A 17127-nucleotide genomic window follows, 5' to 3' on the forward strand; every position below is an offset into this window, starting at 1 on the left:
TCTGTGATGTTGTTCCTAGTATCCAAAGGTAGAGACGATGATATTACTGGCCATATCGCAGGGGGTGTACACCCTTCTGTCATATCGTTTTTGACGTTCAGTTGGGGGAGACAATAACATTAATCCCAATATCGAAGGACGTGTACATACCCCTGTGATGTGGTTCCTAATGTACAGGGGAAAGAGAAGAATATTGCTCTCAATATCGCAGGGGATGTAACCACCCTGTCCCCCCTATATTATCCCTAATATTCAGTGGGTTGGCGGCTGACAGTACTCCCAATATCCCAGAAGGTGCACACACACCTGTGATATAGTTCCTAATATCCAACGGGAAAGAGGCTGAGTTTACTTTCGGTATCACAGTGGGTGTACACCGCCCCCAACCCCGGGGTATTGTTCCTAATATCCAGGCGGGAGGAAGATGATATGGCTGACAGTATCGAAGGGGGTGGACACCTCTTCTGTGATATGGTTGCTGATATCCAGGGGGTGAGTGGATGATGTGTACACCCCACCTGTGATATGAATCATAAAACCTAGAACAAGAGAGAATGACATTGCTTCCAAAAACACACGGGGTGTACACCCACCCTGTGATATTGTTCCTGTCATGTAAAGGAAGAGATGATGATACTACTCCCACTACCGGAGAAGGTACACACCCCCCTGTGATATTGTTCCTCATAACTTGTAGGGGAGAGCATGATATTACTTCCAATATGACAGTGGCTTGACACCCAGTCTGTGATATTGGTTCTGCACACCAACTCTGTGCCCCTCGTTTCCCATGTGTTCTCTCCTCACTGTTGGAACCTCGGGGGAGGCTTTGTCTTTGGTTACAGATGAAGAGACGAGGGGTCTGAGAGGTTAAGAAAGTTTGTTACTGGAAAGGGGTCCCAATCCAGACAGCAAGAGAGGTTTCTTGGATCTCACGGAAGAAAGAATTCGGGGTGAGTCCATAAAGTGAAAGCAACTTTATTAGGAAAGAAAAGGAATAAAAGAATGGCTACTCTGGCCGGGCGCAGTGGCTCACTCCTGGAATCCTATAACTTTGGGATGCCGAGGCAGGTGGATCACCTGAGGTGAGAAGTTCGAGACCAGCCTGGTCCAACATGGCAAAACCCTGTCTCCACTAAAATACAAAACATTAACGGTGTGGTGGCAGGTGCCTGTAATCCCAGCTACTAGGAAGGCTAAGGCAGGAGAATCGCTTGAACCCAGGAGGCGGAGGTTGTAGTGAGCCAAGATCATGCCACTGCATTCTAGTTTGGCCAACAGAGCAAGACTCCGTCTCAAAAAAAAAAAAAAAAAGAATGGCTGCCCCATAGGCAGAGTGGCCCCAAAGGCTGCTGGTTGCCCATTTTCATGGTTATTTCTTGATCATACGCTAAACAAGGGTTGGGCTATTCATGAGTGTTCCAGGAAAGGGGTGGGCAATTCCCAGAACTGAGAGTTTCTGCCCTCCCTTCCAAGACCATGTAGGGTAACCTCCAGATGTTGCCATGGCATCTGTAAACTGTCGTGGTGCTGGTGGGAGTGACTTGTAGCAGTTCACGCATTGTAATTAGCACATAATGAGCCGTGAGGACAATCAGAGGTCACTCTCGTGGCCATCTTGGGTTTGCGGCTTTGGCCAACTTCTTTACTGCGACCTGCTTTATCAGCAAGGTCTTTATGACCTGTATCTTGTGGGGACCTCATATCTCATCCTGTGACGAAGAATGCCTAGCCTCCTGGAAATGTGGCCCAGCAGGTCTCAGCCTCCCTTTACCCAGCCCCCATTCAAGATGGAGTCGCTCTGGTTCACGTGCCTCTGACAAGTTGGCCTGGGTTGAGCGTTCCCTAGTGTGTGGTTGTTGGAGCTGTTTTTAGGAGTAAGAGGGATTGTCAGTAGGAAACAGGCCTCTGTTAGCCCTGGGGCTGGCACTCTGCCCCAGTATGTCGGCCTCATTTTAGTGGTGACAAAACTGGGGCTCAGAGACCTCAACTCCCTCATCTCGAACCCCCAGACTGTCAGTGGTGGGCAGGGGTTCGAATGTGGGACTTGAAGACCCATCATCTCCTCTGGTCCCCCAGTCTCTGCTGCCCAAGAGGAACAGGATCCCAGGATCCAGGCCCCTCATGGCACCAGCCAGGGTGGGTGGAGATGGGAAGGCACAGTTCCAAAGCCCCCCGGACTCTGAGGCAGGTCGGGGGCCGAGAGCAACCCGGACCTGCGGACCCCACCCTGAGAAGAATGGCTGCAGGCCCGGCCCAGCGGGCAGGAGGTCTGTGTCCTCAGTCAACGTGACGGCGCTTCCCGCTCCACCAGCCAGGCCGTGCCGTCTTCACGTTTCCAATCATGCGGCCTCCTCTCCAATTCCCAAGCCCCACCCACAGAGACAGCGATCTGGGGTCCACGTGAGGTTTGTCAGCAGCTCTGACCCGCTGCTTCCCGCCAGTCCCGCGGCCGGTTCTGGAAAGCTCTCTGCTGCCCCCAGGTGGGGAGGCTCGGGGCAGGGCTCTGGCTGCAAGCTTGGGGTCCGAGAACCTCCTGGCTCTGTCACCTCTGCTGGGTGGCAAACCAACCCAGGACTGAACCAGTGACACCTGTGGTGCTCCCAGAACCTCCTGGCTCTGTCGCCTCTGCTGGGTGGAAAACCAACCCAGGATTGAACTAGTGACACCTGTGGCGCTCCCAGAACCTCCTGGCTCTGTCACCTCTGCTGGGTGGAAAACCAACCCAGGACTGAAGCAGCAGATAGGTGCCTGATTCCTTATGATCAGAGCTCCGCCCACTGGCAAGTCTCTCTCCGGGCCTCAGTTTCCCCTTCCATTAAACGAGGGGCTTGGGGGATACCAAGGAGGGGTAACAGCTTAGTGAGGATGGGAGGTGTCTTCTGGGGAGATGAAAACATTTTGAAAGTAGATGGCGTGAGTGGTTGCACAGGACTGTGAATGCACAAATGCCACCACATTATTCGCGTTGAAATAGTTCATTGCATGCGATGTGAATGTCACCTCATTTAAAGTGTTTAAAAGAGGGGCCTGGGAGAGTGCAGTGTATGTGAGAATCACGTGGGACACCCACAGTCTCTGAACCTCGGTTTTCTTGCCGTAAACTGGCAAAGAGACCGTGTGAGCTGTGTTCCCTAAGGCCAAGAGATTCCAACAAGGAAAACCTGGGATTCCAGGGACTGGGATGAGGGCCGGGGACCGGAAGGGGAGGGGTATGTGGGGATGGCTTGGGGGCAGCCCAGACAAAGCTTTCAATACTTGGCAGCAGCATCTACACAGGCAGAGATCCCTGCATCTCACTTCCCACAGGGCTGACCAGTGGCCAGAGGTGGGACTGGCCAGGCTCAGCCCAACCAAGTCTGGGAGCAGAGGACACTGAGTGAGGGATCCCCGGGGCCACCGTCACTGGCCTGTGGCTCTCCTGACACCACAAGAGAGGTCCAGGAGCTGACCTTGGGTCCTAATGGGGGACACCTTCCTGGCTGCAGGCTGGCAGGGTGGTGTGGTGGTCAGTGTACTGGGCTCTGCCTCTCCGCCCCCACCTGCTGCTGTGTGACGGTGGGCCAGACACCTAACTTCTCTGTGCCTCTATTTCTTCAATGGCGAACAGGGACACTAGCAGCCCCCACATCTGGGCACAGTGGCCTGAAGGATAAAGGCAAGGGCGGCACGAGACCTACAGCAAAAGCTCTGAGCAGGGAGAGCAGGGAGCTGCCCAGAGAGTTCCACCACCATCTCCCCTCTGGCCACCGAGGAAACCGAGGCTCATGGTGACCTGGCCCAGGTCTGTTGGACTCACGGTCCTTCTCATCCCCAAGATCAGAGGGCTGCCACCAGGGAAGGAGCTGGCCCCTAGACACAGCCCAGGAAGCACACAGGGAAGGATGCCCTGGGGACTTCGGTAGGTTATTGCAAAGAAAAATTTATTGCTATTTGAACCCTGCTTTCATGCCCCATTTCCCAGAAAATGAGCCACGGGAGACACCAGGAGAGGGAGGAGACGATCCTTCTTGCACAAAACCCACTCCCTCGGATGCTGTCCTCAGCGAGGGTGGCTGGGGGCCAACCAGGGGGCCCACCCGCAGAGTGGCAGAGGAGGCATGTTGACCCTGCGGACGTTGAGCTCTGTGGCGAAGGTCCTGGCCTTCTGGTAGAAGAGGAGCGACTTCTCACGGTCCAGGAGGAAGTTGTGGGAGATGGTGGCCGGCCGCGTGTAGATCTTCAGCTGTGCCTTCTTGTTGCCCAGGTCCACGGCGGCTGCCAGTGCCAGCTGGTAGTACTCAAACGGGTCCTGAAGGGGACAGGTCATGCTCAGCAAAAGGGGGACTCGGAGCCCGTCTTCCCAGAGGCCGTTCCTCTCTCCAGGTCATTCCACATGTCCAGCCAATGCTGGCTCACCCCATGAGCCCCGAAACCTGTTACACTGCTGTGGTCTCAGCTGCAGGAAGTGGGGACGACCCTGACACCCCTGGAAGCCTTCCTGACTGCCCCTACGCCCCACTCACCCCAACCGTCCTGCCCCAGTGTCACCCTCTCCGCAGGCAGTGGCTGCTTTCCCCATGGGCTGAGGTCAGGACAGATCCTGCCTGCTCTGAGAGTTCCATGCAGGACCCGTGGCTCCGAGCCACAGCAGGGGCACAGCGTTGAGTGACCCAGGCTCCCCTCTGGCCCCTGTCCATGCTGACCATTTCCAGGCCCTCCACGGGACAGGCCAGGTACAAAACCATCTCACAGGTGTCCTCTCTGGCAATGTTCCCTGAAATATTGACGGAGTGTGACTCCCCAGACATCCACTCCCATTTTCAATGCATCTTTGGCCCAAACTCACCATCCCTGGGTTGGGATGCCGCCTCCCAGACCTCCTCCTTCACCCTCCCATCCCCCACCCGGCTTCTCCCCGGCGCCTCCTCCACATGGGGCCACCCAAGGAACCTCTCTAAGACCCATGCCTGGCCTGTCCCTCTTTACCATCTCAAGATGGCTCCCAGGGTCAAGGACAAAGTCCAAGATGCAGCAAGTCCATTCCCCCACTGCCCCACCCCACACACGGAGCAGGGGCGTGAGAAGGCCCCGAGTCACCGCCACTGCTCATCCAATGTCCCCGGCCCAGCCGAACACTGGACTCTGTGCTGGGTGCGTGGCTCAGCCTAACGTCCTTGCTCCCAGTCTGAGGGACCTGGGAGTAAACACTGACCACACAGGGTGGCCCGGGCTGTGGCAGAGGGAAGCCCAGGAGCCTGTGGGGGGCCCAGGAGGCCCCAGACTCAGCCGGGGGTGGAAGGCAAAGGCTTCCTGAAGGGGTGGGGGCATCCCAACTAAACAGGAAGGAGCCAGCCAATGCATATGTCTCTGTGTGTGTCTGTGCGTGTTTGTGTGCCTGTGTGTGCGTGTCCCTGTGTGTGTGCCTGTGTGCATGCCTGTGTGTGCGTGTGTGCACCTGTGTGTGTGCGTGCCTGTGCCCGTGTGCATTTGCGTGGGCATTTCCATGTGCCTGTAGTGTGTGCAACAGCTAGTGAGTGGCAGGCTGAGCCAGGACACACCTAATCTTCCCTATTCCAGGGCTCTCTCTCACGTGTACACTAAAGGGGACCCCATTTTAGAGGCAATCTGCAAAGATGCCCATTTACCCCGCCTCTCTGCCAGCCTTCCAGGCCCCATGCAGCCTGGCGTTTTCTCCTACTCCTCTGGGCCCTGGGTCCAGAGCCTCCTATACAAGGAGGAGGGTGTAGCCTTGGAAAGACAGCCGCCCTTGGGGAATTCCAAGGGGGCCTCCCTGTGGGAAGCTGGCCTGCGCTGACAGCATAGTCACGATGAGGCCCAGAGGGCTGTGCATGGGAAGGAGGTGAAGGAGGCCTCTGCCCCTCAACCCCAACCGTGGACTTTGGCCTCTCAGGTACTACTTGGCCCTTTCCTTCCTCCTGGACAGGCGGAGTGGGCGGCAGGCTTGACCAAGAGAGATAAAGGCCTCTTCTGGGAGGCCCGTCTCCCTGGGTCCCAGGCGAGCCCCTGAGCGGTGAGTAGCGTCCCTCTGGGTCTGACACTTGGAACCTCCCTGTCTGGCTGGGACTTGGGAGGCCACAGGGACCACTTCTGACCACCAGGTGTCGCCAGCACTGGGCGGGGGCCTCCCGGGCAGCCCCAGGCCTGCGGTGGGGGATACGGGGCGGGGTCTTAGGGCTGCCCCAGCTCCTCATGTTGTTCTAAGGACCCCAAGATCTCCGCCCCTGGACTGGAGTGCCCTGGCCCCTCAGCCCATAAGGAGCACTGATGCGGTGCCGGTGCGATGCTGAGGAGGGGCGGTGCCTGCTGGGCACAGGGGTGGAGACATGCCAGGTCTGAGTCTGACAGTCCCAGCTCTCCACCCCTGCAGGGCTGGGGGCAGAGGGAGCACAGCACCTCCGCTCCAGACAGACCCGACCCAGCAAGGCCTCAGCCTGGCTGGCTGGGGCCCCGCCCCACTGCACCTGCCCTGAGCTGGGGTTTCCCTGTCTGTGAACCCGATGGTAAGACACTGGTCCCACCCCACCCTTCCTGGGTGATGTGAAGGTTCAAGGTGTCTCGGGACTCCAGGAAGGAGTTGCTCAGTGCAGGCTGGCACCCTGGGCAGGCTTCCTAGAGGAGGCGCCAGGATTTGGGTTGGATCTTGCAACGTGGATTCAATGTGAGGATGATGCCATCCTCCGAAATGTCCTTCTCCCGACCCTGTTTTCTTTGTTAAATGCAACTTGACACTTGACTGTCAAGACTCAGTTTTGGTGTCACCTCCTCCAGGAGGGTCCCCCTGACTACAATCCCCCTTCTTCACCCAGAGGCCACCATTGCCCACTCATGTGTCAGCCTCCCTGGCTGAGACTGAGTTCTTGAGGGTGGGGCCTGGCCAGCTTGGGAGCTGGGTTGTATCTGCTAACATTGCCGGTTGCTCCAGACACGTGCAGAGCTCCAGGGAGGCCACTGGGCCATTCCTAAGGAAGGCTGGAACCCAGGCCTCTGGGTCTGGGTAGAGATCCCACTCCAAGGGGGCCGGGAACACCCCGAGCCCTGCCCATCCCCACCCACCTTCAGGTCATAGAAGATGATGTCACCGAGCACCAGATACACCTTCACGTAATAGAGGGTCTCCTCGTCCAACTCCAGTGGCGAGTTGCAGAGCTACAGGGCCTTGAGGTAGAAGTGCTCCGCCAGCTTGCCCTGGCCCAGCTGATGGTACAGGGCGGCCAGCCGGTGGTAGGCCACGTGCTCGTTCAGCCGGTCCCCTGGGGTGCAGGCCAAAGGGGCAGGTGTGAGGACGCGGCTCCCTGGGGCAGGGAGGGCACAGGCCCCTCAGGAGCAGGTATGCAGACCCCAGGCAGCACACCCGGCTTGCCTCCAGGCACCTGCGGTCGCCTGGGCAGCTCTGGCCAGTCCCTTCCAGGTTCCCAGACTCACTTTCCCATCTGCAAAGCAGAACTAATAAGGCCTGCCCCTGTCTACTGTGAGGCTTTGGCAAAGTCGGACTTGGATGGCCCAGCTCTGTGCCTACACATAGCCACCTGCCTTTGCTCACTGGTTTTAACCAGGGGAGCCCAAAAGCCATGCAGTCCAGGTGCTCCCGGGCACCCCGGCTCCAGGCAACCCACAGACGTGACATCCGACTCCTCCTGCGTGTGTCACAATCAGAGCCCCCTACTTTGGGGAGTCAGCTGCACACCTACTGTGTACTGGGCCACGGGGCACAAGGTGCTGGGGCATGCGGCCTGCCTAGGGTTCCCTGTCTCTGGAGGGGGACAGATGACCCTGGCACAGCACCAGGGGATGCCCAGCCTTAAGGGGCAGACTGCTGGAAGGGGAACTGGGATTTTATCAGCCAGAGAGCCGTGTGGTTGATGAGGTTGGGAAGGGCACAAGAGAAAGGGAATGTGCCACTCAGCCTGGCACATACAGGGACCAACGAGATGCCTGGCATATCTGGAAGGCAGAGGGCACACTGGGCGGCCCTTGTGGTCAGCAGCGGGAACAGGCAGAGGAAACAGAGCTCAGTCAGGCAGGGAGCTCTGCACTGCGTGAGAGACCTCAGGCTGTGCCCCACAGCCAGACAGGGAAGCCAGTTGGGCAGATCTGCCTGCCTGGACAGGAGACCAGGAAAATCCAGCAGCTGTTTCAGCTCCTGCCCTGCAGACCTGGAGGCTGGGCTCTGGCAAAGTGTGGGTCCTGGCAGGGTGGGGGCTCAGGGGACTTACCCAGAGTGATGCTGAGTGCTAGGGCCATGTAGGCAAACTCCAAGCCATCCTGGGGCTTCTCCAGTGTGGCCAGGAGTGCCACCAGCTTTTTGCACAGCTGTAGCTGCAGCTCCGCCTTGCAGTTGCCCGTAGTCACTGCCAGGGCCAGGACCCGGTCCTACCACACATGCAGGTGGGGTCAGGTTTCTTGCAGCACCCACCTTGCCCAGCGCCCTCCTCAGAGCTCAAACATGTGCTTGGAGCTTCCCACGCCCCAGCTACCCCTGCACCTCCACACAGCTCTGTGCTCTGGGATAACACACAGTTCAGACACCCAAGTTGGGGACTGAAGAGTCACCTGAGGCCCATCCAGCTACACCCAGCAGCCTCAGACCAGCCTCTCCCACCTGGGCACCAGGGGGTCTGACTGGGGGGAGCCAGCACTCCTCTCTGCTCTAAAAACACCACATTTATCTGTGCCCAGGGCTGAGCCACACCGTGAGCTCAGAGGAAGGGAGAAGCCGTCCCACTTCGGGGTGCAAGCAGACCTGGGCCTCCCACTGACATGCTGTGTGTCCTTTGACATGTCCCTGTGCCTCTCTGAGCCTCAGTTTCCTCATCTGGAAGATGGGGACAGAACTTCCAGCTCACGGTTGCTTGAGATCATCAGGTACAAGGGTAGAGCCATTGTCACATCCAGGCCCCAAATGTTTGTCCCGGGCAGGGGCATGGTCAATATCATTCCCGGTGAGACCACTTGGAAACTAAGCATGTGCATGGGCGGCCCCGCCTCCAGGTGGGAGGCCTCTGCCCTGCCACACCTGTGCCTCAGCCCTCCAGGTGCTCCCCTGAGGCCCACCCACATCAGCCCACAGGCCAGCTCACCCGGTAGAAGGACACGGCTTTCTCCCGCTCCCAGGCCCCATTGAAGAAGATGTTTCCAGCTGCCTCAAACAGCTCCAGCCCCAGTTTGGGGTCGCCTGTGTACAGGATCACATTCTGTGCCACCTGAAAGGAGACAGAAGTTCCCTCAAGACCCAAATCTGGCGAGGTGGCCACGCCCACCTTTGCCAGCCTCCTTCCTCTCACACACTACAGGTACACCTGAGCATTTTGCAGACCCTGTGCATTAGGGCTGCCCCCACCACTGGCATGAGGACAATGAACTGATGCACCTGAGTGCCAGGAGGTGACTGAGCAGCTGCAGCCCAGGAGCCCAACACCTGTGAATCCTACCACCAGGGCTAGGCCTAGCCCACTTCCCCTGCACTCAAACCAGTCTCCGTGGCCCCCAGACTGCTGGGAGCCCATCCCCTGGCTCCTTTCTGGGTTGCCACATCCCTGCCACATCAACAGTGTTTGTGGGTGGGCCTGGTCCCCTCTTGGCCATGAGCTCTTGATCCCTCTCCTCAGCTCAAGGAGGTATATAGCAGGTGCTCAATCATGAAAGCTTCACCAGGCTCGTGGGCTTCACAATTTGTTCCAGATCACACTGTGTTTGGGAAAGCCTCTGAAAACAGCCACTATGATAGATTCATTTTGTCAGGAGATGTGCCACGTGTCGCTTGGAGCAAGTTCTTCTGTGTGTTAACTGAGTGGTCACATTATTTGAGCATGTGCTGTACACCAGCAGGTGCTGGGCACTGTGAGGGGCCGCGCCTCTGCCCTCAGGGAGAAGATGCTGGCCACTGGGGGAGGATGTGCAGGAACCAGTTGGAGGGAGGGAAAAGGCACACAACAGGTGCTCAGCAGTGGCTTAGGAATGAGTGGATGGATGGATGAATGGATGAGGAGATGTAGACACATGGATGGATGGATGGGTGTGTGGATAGATTAATTTTGGGATGGATGGATGGATGGATGGATGGATGGATGGATGGATGGATGGACGGATGAATGGATGGACGGACGGATGGGTGGATGGACGGACGGATGGGTGGATGGATGGATGGATGGATGGGTGGGTGGGTGGAATGATGTGTGTATGTCTGCATGTATGTATGGGTGGGTAGATAATGCATGGATGGGTGGAGGGTAGATGATGTATGTGCATATTGATGGCTAGATGGTGGATAGACGAATGTATGGATAAACCAATGGACAGACAGATGAATGGAGGGGTGGATTAATAGGTAGATTAGTGGGTGGATGGATGAATGATGGATGGATGGATGGATGGGTGGATGGATGATGGATGGATGGAAGGACGAACAGGTGGATGGATGGATGATGGATGATGGAAGCATGGATGGATAATGGAAGCATGGTTGGATGATGGATGGATGGATGAATGGATAAATGGATATGTGGATGGATGATGGATGGATGGAAGCATGGATGGATAATGGAAGCATGGTTGGATGATGGATGGATGGATGAATGGATAAATGGATATGTGGATGGATGATGGATGGATGGAAGGATAAACAGGTGAATGGATGGATGAATGAAGGATGAATGGACGGATGGATGGATGAACAGGTGAATGGATGGATAGACGGGTGAATGGATGGATAAAAGGATGGAAGAATGATGGATGGATGAACGGACAGATGGATGGACACATGGATGAATGGACAGATAGACAGATGATGGATGGATGGATGATGGATAGATGGATGGATGGATGATGGATGGATGGAAGGATGAACAGATGAATGGATGGATGATGGAAGGATGGATGGATGAATGGATAAATGGATAGATGGATGAATGATGGATGGATGGAAGGATGAACAGGAGGTGAGTGTGATGGATGGATGAATGACGGATGGATGAATGGTGGATGGATGGAAGGATGAACAGGTGGATGGATGGAAGGATGAACAGTTGGACGGATGGAAGGATGAACAGGTGGATGGATGAAAAGATGAACAGGTCGATGGATGGAAGGATGGAAGGATGAACAGGTGAATGGATGGTTGGTGGAAGGATGAATGGACGGATGGATGGATCAACAGGTGAATGGATGGATAGACGGGTGAATGGATGGATGATGAATGGATGGATGATAAAAGGATGGATGATAAAAGGATGGATGGATGAATGGACAGATGGATGGATGATGGCTGGATGGATGATGGATGGATGAATGGATAAATGGATGGATGGATGGATGATGGATGGATGGATGGAAGAATGAACAGATGAATGGATGGATGATGGAAGGATGGATGATGGAAAGATGGATGGATGATGGGAGGATGGATGGATGAATGAATGGATAAACGGATGGATGGAAGGATGAACAGGAGGTGAGTGTGATGGATGATAGAAGGATAGATGGATGATAGATGGATGGATGGATATATCAATGAATGGATAAATGGATGGAGGGATGAATGATGGATGATGGAAGGATGGATGGATGAATGGACGAACAGGTGGATGGATGGTGGCTGAATGAAGGGATGATAAAAATGGATGAATGATGGATGGACGGATGGATGGATGGATGGATGGATGGATGGATGGATGAATGGAAGGATGAACAGGTGAATGGAAGGATGAACAGGTGAATGGAAGGATGAACAGGTGAATGGATGGATGCTAAAGGAAGGATGGATGGCTGGATGGAAGGATGAGCAGGCGAGTGGATGAATGATGGAAGGATGGATGGATGATAGATGGATGGATGGATGATGGATGAATGGATGGATGGAAGAATGAACAGGTGAATGGATGATGGATGGATGATAGATGGATGGATGGATGATGGATGAACGGATGGATGGAAGAATGAACAGGTGAATGGATGATGGAAGGATGGAAGAATGGATGGAGGGATGGATGGATAGGTGAATGGATGGATCATGGATGGATGGAAGATGGTTGGATGGATAATGGAAAGATGGATGGAAGGATGGACGAACAGGTGAATGGATGGACGAAGAGGTGAACAGAAGAATGATGGATGGATGGATGGATAGAAGGATGAACAGTTGGATGGATGATGGAAAGATAGATGGAAGGATGGATGGATGGACAAACAGGTGAATGGATGGACGAATAGGTGAATGGGTGGATGGACAGGTGAATGGATGGATGATAAAAGGATGGATGGATGATAGATGGATGGATGGATGGAGGGATGGATGATGGATGGATAGATGGATGGATGCTTGGAAAGACGAACAGGTGAATGGATGGATGGATGGATGGATGATGGATGGATGGATGGAAGGATGAGCAGGTAAATAGATGATGGAAGGATGAATGGATGGGTGGATGGAGAGTGAACAGCACAGGGGTCCTCCTGCATCCCTTGCCACTCACCTGGATGTACAGGTCCACCAGCTCGCTCTGCCGCAGGATGTAATAGATCTTCTCTGCTTGCAGCCAGGCATGCGCCTCCTTCTCTTCCTTCTGAAGGTCAATGAAAATCCCCAGACTTCCTTTGGTGTAGTCCAGAGCGGATCTGCAGGCCCTGGAATCAGACACAGGTGTCAGAACAAGGGCTCTCATCCTCCTGGAACCAGTCTGCCTCCTCCCGTGGGTCTGGTGACAGATGAATCTGGAATGTGCGGACTGGGAACGGCCCTCTTGTGTGTGCAGTGTTCTGCTCTTCCCAGGCTGCTGGGAGGGCCAGGGTGAACACACATGGCATGGAAAAGATGAGGGACATCCTTCAGAGGGAATCGAGCATCATGCTGCCCTGTGGCAGAAGGAGTGTGCTAGTCCATCTCCCCTGCCTCCCAGACATGGCCTGTGTCTTCTCCAGATGCACCAGGAGCCGTTAGTGTTCAGGGGCTATCTGGGCCGATGGTTCTCAAGGTGTGCAGGCATCACAGTCACCCGGAGGCCAGTCCTTATAGCTTGCTGGCCCTGCCCACAGAGCTTCCGGCTCCACAGGCCTGGGGCAGGCCCTAGAACTCCCACTTGCCACAAGCTCCTAGGTGACATGGATGCTGTTCTACGGGTCCAGGGACTACACTTTGAGAAGCATGGCTCTAGCACACTGGCCCATTTTCCTTCTGTGAACCTGAGACCAAGACTGGAGGCAGTCTCCCGGGTCCCCATGGAATCTGGCTCCTTCCCTGCTCTCTCAGTAAGTCTGACACTCGAGGGGGTGTGACTGCAGCAATGTCACTGGGCCCTGTGGGTGGGGTGGCCAGGGCCATGGTTACCCCATCAGGTCAGGATGCTTGGGGGAAGCCGAGTAGACCACATATGGGACGTGAGACCTTGAAACCCTGCCACAGGGAAGCAGGTGACACAACTGGCTCTGTCTTCTGTGGGAGAGAAGCCACAGGTGGCTGCTGTGGTCACATTTAAGGGGACAGATGAAGGCCAGGAGTGAAGATTCGGGGCAGGCAGAGGTCAGATGACAAAAGCCACCTGACCATAGTAGGAAGAACAGCCCAGAGTGCACGTACTGCCTCTGCTGGGGTTGAGATGACCTTTGACCCAACAAGGGAGGCTCAAGCTGGGACTCACGGGCCAGCAGCAGCCCTGGGATGACCCCAGGCCCACCAGCTCAAAACATCTGATGCCAAGGAACCAAATGATCAAAAGGAGAGGGGCTGCTGGGGTCCTGGGCCAGCTTCCCTGTGCCCCCCTCCCTGCCCTGCCCTGCCCACCCCCACCTCCACCACTGCAAAACCAGCCCTTACCGCTTGGTGCCCAGGGACAGGTAGAGTTGACTGATGGTCTCCAGGAGCTGCCCCTCCAGCACTCTGTCGGCCACCTTGCGGGCCAGGGAGAGCTGGAGCTCATGGTAGATGACACACTGGGCCTCGCTGGGCATGACGGTGCTATAGAAGTAGCACAGCCGGTGAACGGCCCGCAACTGGCCTGGGCAGAAGACAAAATGGAAGACGTTAGTCTCCCAGCATCGAAGCGAGGCTGGCTCGGCTCTGAGGCCCCTGCGCCGTGCTTGCCGCTTTCACACCTCTGTGAGCCTGGGCCCCATAGGCGGGGAGACTGAGCGCAGACAGGCCATGCACCCGTGCCAGGGCAGACGCCGAGCACACAGTCACATGGGCACACCTTGGTGCAGAGGCTCACGGTAGAGGCCGGCCTTCTTTACAACTCCCAGGGCCGAGGTCCTGGCCAGGCTCGGCCCCTGCACCAGGCCATCTATTTCTGCTTCACAAAGCCCCTCTGGCCAGGACCAGGGCCGCCTTCAGCCTAAGCTGATGAGGCCAGGGGCACAAGTAGACCCTGTCGCAGATGGAACCCTGAGAGAGCAAAGCCAAGCGTCATGTCTGCCACACACGGCATCATGTTGGGGGAATGGGGTTCAAAGCCGGGCCATGGCGTTCCCACACATGCTTCTCTCATGCAACCAGGCTCCCAAACCACACGCTCACTGGCCTCTCCCAAAGCCAGGGTGCTGGGAACGGTGGAAAGTTTCTGATTTTCTAGTGCCAGAAACATTCCGGAGATTAACACAGGAAACCAGGTACGCCAAATGGACATCTGTTACACGTGCCACCCAACAACAGCTGAATACACAGTCCTCTCAAGCACCCACGGGTGCGGAGGTCACACAGCAGAAGAACAACAGAGGGAAGCATCATCAGGCTTTGAATATGTTTGAACCAGAGATGGCAAATAGGCTGCAGCCAACTGAAAACACCAGAGACTCATGGTGGCCACCTGAGGGGTTGTGCTCTTAAAAATCAAAAATTAAAATTAAAAATTAAAAAATTAAAAAAGGAAGGGGTCAAGAATCCATCAGGTCTGACTGAGATGTGTATCAGTGACTAACACCCCATATGGCAAAAGTACTCCGGTGCGCTTTGGGTACTCTCAGCTTCAGCAGTATTCAAAGGCGTGTGCTTCCCTAAGACTAAGCCACGGGAATACCCCCCTCCCCCCCCCAGCAACAATGCCAGGAGAAACGTCTCACATGGATTTGGCTAGAAATACAGTTGTCTTTAACAAATTAACACTGAATACATCCTGACTTATTAGAGCCTGCGAGAATGACATTCTCAATGATAACAGTTATCACTATAATCTCCAAACATCTGCAATCCTGCAAGGAGGAACTGTGACAGCGCAGGCCACGTGTCCAGACTGCTTCCCAGACTGCCTGTTACAGAATAAAAGAAATGAAACCCCCCTAAGAATGTCTTCACTCACATTTAGCCAGTTGTTCCTTTTTGTGCATCTCTGTGCTAAAATGCCCATTCTTCCCCACAGCCTGAAGTCATACGCTTAAATAAATGAGACTCACATGAAGCCAGAAACGTGCAGATGCCAAGGAAGCCAACACAAATGAAATGGGCTGGAGAGTGTGGCCAGGAGGATGGTACTTCCCAGGAAGCAATTACTTCATCTCTGCCCATGAAGCAGGCAGCTGTCACTGTCCCCCAGGCCCATGCCAGCCACTCGAAGTAGGTTCTAAACAAACTACCTCCAACAATCAATGTAAATACACCACACAATTGGCTTCTGAAAGGACACCTTGTAACCAACAAGAAACTGTAAGCACAACTTTGAAAAACTGTGCAAATAAAATCCTTGGGAAGGGATCAACACTGCCACATTTTGACTCAAATACTGTTTCGTGGTAGCACTGCAATAATTCACTGAAACAAAAGAATGAATGAGGAACATTATATAAATGAATATAAAAGAATGAATGAAGAATGAACATTATATAAATGAATGTTTATATAGGAATCAGAGGAAGCATGACTAATCATTTAAAGAAATAGGTCAAGAAACTGCTAGGTTCAGATGCTACCGTGAGACACTGTCAGGGCCTTAGGCAAATTCACTTCTCTTGGTCCTGTTTCTAGGTTCATCAAAAACCAGCTTTGGACTAGGGAATCTGTTGCTTTCCAATGCCTTCCTTCTGCGATTCCAGCCCAGATTTTAGGACTGCTCTCCCACTTGGTATATGAAAGCATTTTCTATGTAGAATAGCAAGAGTACATTTCTGTGTTGAATGCGGTTTGGGACCTACTCTATGAGGCAGAATATCATCATGTAATGTTAAGCATGACGACAAGGCGCACTCTAGATAAGAATAACACATAAGACGTGGCCATACACCTGCGCGTGCCTGGCAGGGAGATGGGGAAGTCTCATTTAATGAAGCCGGGGTGCCTGTTGCACCTTAACATCCTCAGTCCACATCAAGTTCACAACGTCCTTCTGACATCCAACCACAGGTATCACATACTTTTCCACACTTTCCACCCAAGATTAAAATATGCAGAGCACCGTGATAAAGACGCCTCCATCCCCAGCATGTGGGCTCTCATTCTGTAGAATTACATACTTTCGGGGCAAAATGGTGACCAGGTTGTAGCGGCAAGCAAGACTGGGCTCCGTGGGGACAGCAGGCCCTGCAGCAGCCACCACTCCTGTCGCCACAGTCTGATGCAGCTGCAGAGAAGCTGTGGCTGAGGCCATTCACTTTGTGAGAGAACCGCACAGGAGGGAAAAGCTAGGGAAGGTAGGGAACAGGGCAATGTCAGGCTTCTGAGCCCAAGCCAAGCCATCGCATCCCCTGTGACTTGCACGTATATGCCCAGATGGCCTGAAGTAACTGAAGAATCACAAAAGAAGTGCAAATGCCCTGTCCCACCTTAATTGATGACATTCCACCACAAAAGAAGTGAAAATGGCCGGTTCTAGCCTTAATTGATGATATTATCTTGTGAAATTCCCTTTCCTGGCTCATCCTGGCTCAAAAAGCTCCCACACTGAGCACCTTGTGACCCCCACTCCTGCCCACCAGAGAACAACCCCCCTTGAACTGTAATTTTCCTTTACCTACCCAAATCCTATAAAATGGCCCCACCCTGCTTTATTTCTCACACAAAGCCTGTTTGGTGGTCTCTTCACACGGACGCACATGACAGGCAGGTGCAGAGCCAGGGAAGGCTCTGTGATGAGAACAGAAAGGAATGCATCTCCCTGTACACACACTCGGATTTTATGACAATGTGGGTAGGGGGCTGAACTGGATGCC

General features: G+C 54.5%; 1 protein-coding gene across 2 annotated transcripts; it reads right to left on the bottom strand.

Annotated features, from left to right (window-relative positions):
• Nucleotides 1-3906: 3906 nt before the first annotated feature.
• LOC139355923 (SH3 domain and tetratricopeptide repeat-containing protein 1-like) lies at nucleotides 3907-16856 on the bottom strand. Of its 2 annotated transcripts, XM_071068628.1 has the most exons (7): nucleotides 15285-16788; nucleotides 13808-13988; nucleotides 12471-12621; nucleotides 9081-9203; nucleotides 8217-8373; nucleotides 7057-7253; nucleotides 3907-4291 (listed from the first exon to the last, which is right to left on the bottom strand). In XM_071068628.1, the coding sequence occupies exons 1-6, from the start codon at nucleotides 15310-15312 to the stop codon at nucleotides 7150-7152; spliced, it is 744 nt and encodes a 247-aa protein (XP_070924729.1). In that variant the 5' UTR covers nucleotides 15313-16788; the 3' UTR covers nucleotides 3907-4291; nucleotides 7057-7149. The 2 variants fall into 2 exon arrangements, with proteins under 2 accessions (XP_070924729.1, XP_070924728.1); XM_071068627.1 differs by lacking the exons at nucleotides 3907-4291; nucleotides 7057-7253; nucleotides 8217-8373; nucleotides 9081-9203 and having other exon boundaries at nucleotides 10378-12621; nucleotides 15285-16856.
• Between the last annotated feature and the right edge of the window lie 271 nt (nucleotides 16857-17127).

This window comes from Macaca nemestrina, chromosome 8 (assembly GCF_043159975.1).
Source record: "Macaca nemestrina isolate mMacNem1 chromosome 8, mMacNem.hap1, whole genome shotgun sequence".
In the NCBI taxonomy this organism is placed as follows: Eukaryota; Metazoa; Chordata; class Mammalia; order Primates; family Cercopithecidae; genus Macaca; species Macaca nemestrina.

Coding starts and splice junctions, on each gene's coding strand:
- LOC139355923 (XM_071068627.1), bottom strand. CDS start 15,312: ATGCACAAAAAGGAACAACTGGCTAAAT. Junction 13,989..15,284: donor AAAGGAACAACTGGCTAAAT/GTGAGTGAAGAC, acceptor TCTTCTGCCCAG/GCCAGTTGCGGGCCGTTCAC. Junction 12,622..13,807: donor CTGTCCCTGGGCACCAAGCG/GTAAGGGCTGGT, acceptor GTCTGATTCCAG/GGCCTGCAGATCCGCTCTGG.